This window comes from Rhodamnia argentea, chromosome 9 (assembly GCF_020921035.1).
Source record: "Rhodamnia argentea isolate NSW1041297 chromosome 9, ASM2092103v1, whole genome shotgun sequence".
Classification (NCBI taxonomy): domain Eukaryota; kingdom Viridiplantae; phylum Streptophyta; class Magnoliopsida; order Myrtales; family Myrtaceae; genus Rhodamnia; species Rhodamnia argentea.
The window spans coordinates 3,061,319-3,070,967 of record NC_063158.1 but is presented as its reverse complement, the minus strand read 5'-3'; the positions used below and the strand labels follow the sequence as shown (position 1 = coordinate 3,070,967).

Below are 9,649 nucleotides of genomic sequence, written 5' to 3'. Positions count from 1 at the left end.
GTAGCTGACCATTATTAGCAAGAGTCATTGGGAAGAAAGCGTTGGAGAGAAATCCGCCAAGAAGTTTGCTCAGAAGAAACGATGGAATAAAGTTCAATCATTGGCGATCAGGAGATGTATGTGTTGTTTAAATCTCCCTCCCTGACATCCCTACAATCAAAATCTTTTTAAGGAAAAGACTCTTTTAGCGTTTTTTCGTGGTCTAATGGGACCATTCTCGAGGGTTTTGACTCATGATAGTTCCAAAATTCCGGAGAGAAACGCAAAGAATTTCGTCGCCACGTTCGTATCGTCCTCTTCCATTCCGAGAACCCAATTGAACGACGTCGTTTCTCTCCTTATTAACGAGCGTTGGTTGCTGTTCTTGAATCGGTCCTTTGTCCCGTCAGACAGACCAAAGTTCTTGCACTTCATTCAGACAAGATTCTAGTTTCCCACGAAGCTTCCGCAAGGGTTCTGTCTCGAGACACATGGGTCGCACTCGGGAGGCAAACATACGATCATCATCATCACCATCACCAAACAAAAACAGTTTATCATCCCACATCAGGAAAGAAGAAAAAGTTCAGCGAGTTCACCGGTTCGGAATATCACAGCCGCAAATGTAAAGGAAGACAAATAAAGAAAGAAAGAACTTCAAAGTAGCACAAGCTATTGCGACAAAAGAAATGTACATTAAAGGCCAAACCCAAACCCTAGCTCTTCATCTTCGTTTTGAAACATTAAAATTTATCATTGCATTTGCGACTATGTCATGCATGCCCTAAAAATTTACCTCTCTCTCTCTTTTTTTTTTTTGCCCCACCTCTTTTTGCTGAATATGTTTTCCAGGTGTAATCGATCATGTCCTGGATATCTAGTATTGAATATCGACCGCTTCCGTTTTAGTCCACACATGCACAATCCCTCTTAATCATCTGTCAAGTTTCTGGTGTCATTGAAGATGTTTAATTTGATTGGGGAAGTTTTTTCCTTTTGGAGAAATATGGAAACAAGCAACTGGGGAAACAATCTTAAGGGTAGCTCCATAAGCTTTCCATGTCGGAGTTGTCGGGCGAGTCGTCCGAGGGCGGCGAGCTTATTCTTGGCGGCGACACCATCATTCCCTCCGCCATGTCCACCAACAGGTTTGGCATATCGAACAGCGCCTCTTCGTCGATGAACTCGGCTTCCGGCGGTTTCGAGCTTTGATCGGGATGAGGGCCTTTCCTAGTCTTGCCCTCATTGCCTTCTTGACCTAGCAATGTGGTATCGTCGCCGGCGCCGCTGCCGCTGCCGCTGCCGCTCGTTTCCCCCTTCCTCGAAGCGGCCGCCGCCGCCGCGGCCCTCCGCACGTCGGTGGGCGCGGTGGACGCGGGGACCGGGTACGAGCTCACCAGGTGCGGGAAGTTGAGGACCGCGTCGCCCCCTTTGAGGGCGAGGGCGGCCACGTCGTAGGCGGCGGCGGCCATCTCCGGGGCGGGGTAGGTGCCCAGCCACACCCGGGTCGTCTTGCGCGGCTCCCGGATCTCCGAGACCCACTTGCCGCTCCGGCAGCGGATGCCGCGGTAGAACGGGTGCTTCCCGGCGGGGGTGGCCGAGCCAGACGGGTTGCTCCTCGGGGACGACCTCTGCAGATGCCTCGGGGAGGGGGATTTGCCCTTAGGGGATGGGGCTTCACCCGCGTAAGCAGGAAGAGAATGTGGGATTGGGTCCAGCGGGGGTAGCGCAAGTGGAGGAGGAGGCGGCGGCGGTGGAGGAGGAGGTGGAGGGTCTAGCTCGGGCGGTGATTGGACCACATGGGTCTCTCTTGTAGGAGAACTAGGGTCTGACATATAGATATAAGTAAGGTAAGGTACCCAGAGAGAGAGAGAGAGAGAGACAGAGGGGAGAGAGGAGAGGAGAGGAGGACAGAGATTAATAGAGAGATGACATGGAGAGGGTAGGCCAAGTGATATATTTATAAATATATATATGCAAATTAATAATAATTATTATGATATTTTTTTAGTCAAAAAGGGTAATTAAAAAGCGTGGGGAATTCGCGGGACGCCCAGTAAACTGAGAAAAGGGAGCCCAGTCCTCCATAGGCTTTTTCCACATGTGTCCTTTTACCATTTATGTCAACTTCATGGTTTCTTTTTTTAAGGATTTGGTTTGTGTCTCTGTGTGGGAAATTGGAGGGACGACGCCCAATGGTGAGCCGCACGCGCATTTAAGCACACGAGATCGGGGAGAGGGATTAGCTGTGATCCGCCGGGCATCCATTTAGGGGGGTCGATCGATCGACCTCTTTGTACTAATCTCTTCAGCGATTTCTTACGGTGTCAATTCCTCTCGATCGCGTACGAACCCACGGTTTGGTGTTTCACATTCAGACAGTGAGAACAAGATGTGCCGTCAAGCATTTGTGAAATCAATACCGGTGGCAACGGTAAAGGGTAAATCGCCCATCTTATAGGGGGTGTCTAGTTCGAGAGATCGAGAGAGAGAGGTGTCGTTTTTCATGGCGGTCGTCGGATGAGTATACGGAGCCACATCGAAGAAACGACTTAGTATGACAAACAAGACATTCTATTTCCGGCTAAAAGTTTCTATGCGAATATGATTTGGTTGGCATTTCTCCCGATCGGTACTCATCCATGGATTCTTTAACATCGGTCAGCCTGCATCCTTTACATGGAAATCAAAGTTAGAGCGGGTCGTTCCCTTGATGCAAACTGATGGGCATTGGATCTCAAGTACATCGAAGAAGAAATGACTTAAGACAACGAAACATTTTATTTCCGGCTAAAAGTTTCTATGTGAATATGATTTGGTCGGCATTTCGCCCCGGCCGCTACTCACCCGTGGATTCTGAAAACATCAGTCGGTCTACGCCCTTTACATGGAAATCAAAGTTATGGCGGGTCATACCTTTGACGCGAACTGGTAAACATTTTGAATATTTCAAGTACACGAATTAGCGATTCTGAGATGATCGGCGTCGGATAAGGAGGGATGATTGATTTTTTTTTTCCCATTCAAAACAATCTACGCGGAGGACCATCGTCCTCGAGCTCGATACATCATTTCCAGCTACGAAGCCCGCGAAGGAGCCGCGGACATAGTTGTGACCGCGATTCGCAAGTTGATCGGAGAGAGCTTCCTCTCTCTATACTCATGGTGGCTTGCCATCTAAAAGGCATTCGTAATCGTGCACAACATTCGTTACGAGATAGGGTCATCACTTCTCTACGCTCTCTTACAGCATGGACATGATTGATTGGTCACTTCATGAAACAATTGTGAGACAGGCGGTCATTGATTAAGTAACCACTTGCAAAAGAAATCGAGTACTCCATTAGTGGCGAATGAACGAAAATCACGAGGCCTCTTTCATGGTGGGATCTGGTCGGATCATGTTAATCATGTCTATATGTTTCCATAATCGACATCCCCTCTCTTGCCTCATGGTTAGTTATTGGTTCATTTCGAGGTCTCCTCTTTCTCTGTTCCTGAAGCAACTCGGGCTAAGGCTTCAGAGAACTAGGCCGGTCATGTGGTGGTAACAGCTGGACAATTTGAGTTTGGGGGCTAATCTTTCTTGCGTAAATCGATTTGTTATCTCGAGCCCCGGAATTTCGGAAAAATCGGACCGTACTGAATTGCGACCCAAATCGGAAGTTGGTTCGGTTGGGATTTTCGAAACGGAGATTAGGGTTTTAGGGCGATTTTGAGAAGGGTGAGAAAGAAGAGAGATTTTAAGTTGGGCGTTTAGCTTTCGTGAAGAATTTCGAGTACGGCTCGATTAGCGGAATCGAACCGAATATAAACCGAGCTGGCAAAAAGAACAATTATTTGTTCATTATACGAACCGAAACCCGATCCAAGCCGAACCGAAAATGCAACAAAATTTCGGCTTTCCGATTCGGTCTTGACACTCCTAACAGACACGTCAAGACAACCTCAATCAGCGTCCCTTCCTTGCCCTTCATGTGAAGATCCAGGGCAATGATGAACCCAAATCGAGCATACCCAAGATATTAAAACTCGATCCAGATCAAGATATTCCCTAGATTAGCAATAGCTTGGTCACCAAGGGACCGGATGAACTGGAGAAGAAAAGTCATGTTTTGGGAAGATAGTCTCTCCAAACTTGCCCAATATGCTTTTGTACTGGTCAATCCGTCACATGATTGAGTTTGAGACTAAACATTTGTACGTTAAACCATTATATATGAGCATAAATGAGATAGTTTCTATTATTGGTCTCGAGCACCTAATGGTGGGTGTGTAGATAGCAGGAATTAGGGTTATGGCCCAAGCAGAACCCACAAACTATTTCTTTGACTATCAATCACCACGTGATGTGGTCAAGAGAACTTAGCTTATTCCTAACTATAGCAACTGCTTTTGGGTCCAGTCTCTTGGCCCCCTATCGATTCACCTACTCGCCCAAAAACCACATCTTGACTTCTGCCCTTTTCTTCCGATTGACCTCGACTGTATATTCGATTCGAGTGAAACTTAACTTTATGTTAAAGGACAGTGCTCATGAAGCGAGACTCTCTCCGAGCTGGCGTCGCTCAATGCCCAGTGTGATCGCAACATAATGAACGAGAGACCCTTCGAGCTGACGCTGCTCGATGCCCGTCGTGATCACAGCATCGGAGAATCGACACCCGAGTCACGCGCTTGAGGATTCTTAATGCCCAGAAGAGCGTTAGTGAAATATGCAATTTAGAAACATGGATGCTGCAAGACAAATTTAAGCTCAAAGTAGATGCTAACTAATAGCTAAAGAGCTAATTAGACGCTCATATATGATATAGAGTATTGCTCCGGGCCTCTAGTTTGGAGCAAGTGCGGCCCATCTCACCCTAAACACATCCTCAAAGTGTAGACTTAGGATCAAACCCTTTGTCGAGTCTTGGGAGGTTAACCACATGATATTGAATATAAATGTGGCTTAGCTAGATGCTTGATGATGGCCCTACCACGAGCCTTTCTAGTGTTAGAAAAACCCATGGCGCCGCAGCGATCGAAATTAGAATATGGATTATTGAAATCTTTGTCGATTAGGTGCATGCATCATGTATATGGGCAATCGGATTTCTTTAACGTGCCTAATCATCTAAGATGAACCGAGGAGCATCCTTCGCCACTATACTATTACTATTTTGATTACTTTGGTGGTCCATGCAGAGCATACTTTTTTGATATGGCTTGACTAATTCTCAAGAGGATAAGGATATTAGAGGCGTCAAAAATTTCGCATGGTGCTCATTTGTTGCCAAAAATCCAATGTGACCATATTTTATTAATTTCTCCAACTGATTTGGCTTGCCAATGTACCGAGTAAGCATATATACCCGTGAACAAGTCGTCTATGTCTTTTGCCCCAAATTGAAAAACTTAACTCGAATTTTCTCAAATTTGAAGTGCTAATTCGATTTTCCCCCAAAACCACACTCTTCCCCTTCAAAACGGTGGGAACCCCCGAGCACTGAATCTTAATGGGGACTTCAACCGATCGGATTGATCACCACCATGGTAAAAAATTCGAAACTTGATCGCTCTCAATCAGAAGGCCCTCCTCCATGTCGACGTTGGACAATGAAGACGAGAGCCCGGCCAATTTCCTCGAGTCCGAGATCCTTTCCGATGTCAAAATCCGACCCTCATTCATTTCACAATGTCAATTTTTAGAGTAATTCGATCGGATCTCCTTTTGTTTACCCTAGGAAGCGTCGATGCCGCCAAGACGGAAGGGAAATGGCAGCGTTCTGGAGGAGAAGATGCGCAAGAGGAGAGACAAGGCGATGGCAGAAGTAACGACAAAAGCGCGGCCTTGCCAGCAACGACGGTGTCGCGAGTGATAATAATCAAATGAGGCGCCTGGCAGAGAAGAGGCGAGAGAGAGGGAGGAAATTGGAGGGGAGAGAGAGAGAGAGAGAGAGAGAGAGAGAGAGAGAAGGGGGGAGGGAGGTCGTTTTGTGATTAGAAGCCACCTCACCGTCCACATAGATTTTTTGTTAAAGCCAACTAAGCATTAAGATTAAATAAAAAAGTAACATTGGAATTTGTCGCCAAAGGCATTTAAGTCCCAAACCTAACACACTTTTGCCAATTTATTCATAAACCTTTTAATTTTACCAATTCAGTCATAAATCTTTTGCATTTGTGCTAATTCAATCATCCGGCTAACTTTGACTCGGTGGCATCCACATCGGGGTTGGTCGATGTTGACGGGGCCATATTTATTAATATTTTAATATTTTTTTCAATTTTATTTATTTATTTTCTTTTTTGTTTTCTTTGGTTCATCTTTTTCCTCTTGATTGTATGCGGTATTGAGATAGGGTCAATTGTCAATTACAATCAAGAGTTTCAGAGCTTGATCGGCTAGAGGCAAGGCCTCATCGGCCATTGACGCTGTCATCACCGCCTCGCCCATCGATGGCGACGCCATGGCTAGGCTAGGGCGGCGTTGCCCTTATCCGGCATTGTGTTGCCATTGCTGGGTGATCTCGGCTTGGCTCGGCCATGGCATGGCCGTCGTTGGGCGAGGCGATGACGGCGGAATTGGAGGAAGAAATTTGCGATTGACTTGGTTTGTGATTTGCGGTGCATCGCAAGTTTTATCGATAGTCAAGAGTTTTAGAAATATTCATCTAACAGTGAAGGAAGAAGATGAACAAAAAATAAAATAAAAGATTATTAAAAGTTACCCGGTCGGCTCCGACCGGTGTCAATGTCGGCGTCGACCGACTAAAGTTGGTCAGATGGACTAAATTGGCATAAATGCAGAAGGTTTAGGACTGAATTAACATAAATACAAAAGGTTTTGAACTGAATTGACAAAAGTGCAATAGGTTTAGAACTTTTTTGATAATTTTCTCTTTTTTCTGATTTGGCACTTAAGTGAGTCGGTGAAAACTTTTGATATTAAAGTGAGTACCGTACGATACTTTTGATATTTCTAATCACTTTGTGTCTTTCTTAAGGGAGACAAGAAGCCTCAGCAATGTCGCCCAGCGCCATTGTTATGTGGCCTATTGTAAAGGGGCCAAACCTTTGACTTTGAGTGAAGCAATGAAAGGCCTCTAGTCTCAATCATGAAGAGCATTTGTCTCTTGAAGGATTTGATTCGGTCAATTGACACAATGGGCTTCCATATTATTTCTGAGATGCTGGACTAATGTTCTAGGCCTTGCACATTGCCCCTGATCCAAATAATTAAGCCTAATCATGGCTTGGTGGCCCATTGGCCCGACGTTCAAATAGGCATAAACCTGTTTCGACTGGCTTGAGAACTAGCGTGTGCAAATCTCATTCTTCCAATGCATCATTTCTGCGTCCAATGATGATTCATAGGTAGAGGAAGAAGCCTTGTCAAATATAATTTTTTTTTCTTTCGACCATATTTCCATTGTTAGTATGATAGTCTGGTTCGGGTCATAAAGTTAGGTCGAACCGCATGCACAGCTTAGCCTGCCCGTCCCCATCAGCCGATATGTTCTCACAATCACTATCTTGTTGTCTCCCATAGCAAAACTAAAAAAGAGAAGCGAAAAGTTAAATATCATCCATCATCTCATACACAAGTTTCTACCAAACAAATCTTGTGAAGACTTGTTATTTCAATGCAGCGTGGATACCTAAAAGAATCCACACAAAAACTTTGTGAGTGGTACTGCACCAAAAACTAGATGATTTGGAAACCTAACTCCTGATCGACAGTCGTCGTAGCAGTATCATCGGCAGATGGTATAAGACATATGACCTAACTAAATATGTGTTACCCTCCATGATAGGCTCCACACAATCAAACGCATTTGTAGATTTAGCAATAACACATGCATCCGCCCGTATGTTTCAAGTGGATAACAATGTCTTAGGCAAATGATCTAGCACTCTTGTAGGTTTTACCAAACCGATGGACCTATTAGGATTGAACTTCCTCTATAACCAAAGCTCACAAAATTAGAAATGATCATGATGAACTTTTCGTACATTCTTTTGCTTCCTCAATTTGTTTTCAATATCCTGTCGGGACTAAATTAGACATATAGTTTAGTACTTCCTCTGAGTGCTGCCAATGCAATAATTTTGAACGAAAATAGTTAGGTTGAGTCTTGCATTGCGCACGCGATTTTACCATTAAAAACTGCTATTGTAGCTAGTATGCCACTTTCGTGCACTTTTGTTTCACTTTCTGCTCTGCTTTTCCTAGAATCTAGAAGCCCACTATAAGTAGGGTTACATTAAAACGTTATCTTCACTTTAAGAATATTTTGAGGAAGAGCCACTAAATTAAAATATACTTCTTGGGGTTGGGTCATGGTACTAAAATTAATTTGACATGGAAATGACATGCTATTTGAATATTATTGTCAAATTGTCGCCGTTCAATCAGCTATCAATTTGTCATGATTTCAATGGCTCTGCCTGTTTGGCCAAAAATAAATAATTTAAAAAAAAATATTCTTTCGAAAATGATCGATTATATCGTTTGAAAAATAATTTCATCATTGACAGTAATTTATATCTAAACATTTGCTTGAAATGAAAACATTGTCTGTTCATTTATTTTTGCAAGCGATGCGAGCATTTATTTTTATGAAAATGTCCTCCAAATCATTTATTTTCCTCAAAACAAACGGAGCATAAATTAAGTTTGATTCTGTGCCCTAAGTGGAAAAAGATGGTATTAGTTTGTGCCGGAGGTGAAGTAGCAGCCACACATGTGCACTTTGGGAAAGAAGTCGTGCGGGATTAGCTTTAGTACTAGTGCTGAAAATATCTCAACTAGGAAACCCTATGAAGTAGAAAGTGCAAACTTTCGAGAAATTACTAATCTCGCCATAATTTAGCAGAGATTTTCATTTTAGCCCTCTAGTTAGTCTAGCTCCTTCGTCCTTTTTTATTTTCAAGGTCAACATTCTCTTCATAACAGGAGCAATCAAATTCTCGTTTCCCATCATTTAACGTTTTATCTTGCTTAGAAGTACAACAAAATGAGTTTTTCTTCTTTTGCAAGGAAAGAAAAGAGATGGCGAAGATGGAGAGTAATTTTGTACTTTCTTAAGAAATTCAACAAACTTTGGAGTCGGCAAAGTGGTCGGAACCCTTTATTTGGATGTGGCAAATCTCGTATTCAAACCATAGTATTTGCCGCCATGAGTGAACTTGAGGACCATGTCGGCTACCCCATGGGCGGAACCTTATCAAATGCACGTCGATAAGTCGATTCGAGTGCATTATTGAGATTGTTCCAGCAAATGGTTTGGAGTCAAAGGAGAATATATTAACATCACTATCAGCACAGGTATGATACGAAAGAAGTAAACGCGTATTGACACATTCAAAGTCAATTATGATACCGTGAATGCATTCTTCGTTGATCAGAATTTTCAGTAATCTGGAGAAAGACAAGTGCACGAGTCAATAGGGCATTTGCATAATCATACAAAGACGCCTTTCTTATTAATTCGAAACCTCCCGTCTTCCAGCACTAAGATCCCGAGTGCCACCGGGCCGAATTGGTACAATGCACTCTTAAGATCTCCCAGAAAACTAGAAAAATCGAGATGCGTGAAAGTAAGATAAAACACTTTCATGGAAATTTCATTTGCGCGCTTTTCCTTCCAAATAATCCGACCTTACCTACAATCATATGATATGC

General features: G+C 43.6%; 1 protein-coding gene across 1 annotated transcript; it reads right to left on the bottom strand.

Annotated features, from left to right (window-relative positions):
* Window positions 1-916: 916 nt before the first annotated feature.
* LOC115737104 (ethylene-responsive transcription factor ERF027-like) lies at window positions 917-1,906 on the bottom strand. The gene has a single exon (XM_030669079.2). The coding sequence runs from the start codon at window positions 1,812-1,814 to the stop codon at window positions 1,014-1,016; it is 801 nt and encodes a 266-aa protein (XP_030524939.1). The 5' UTR covers window positions 1,815-1,906; the 3' UTR covers window positions 917-1,013.
* Window positions 1,907-9,649: the final 7,743 nt, after the last annotated feature.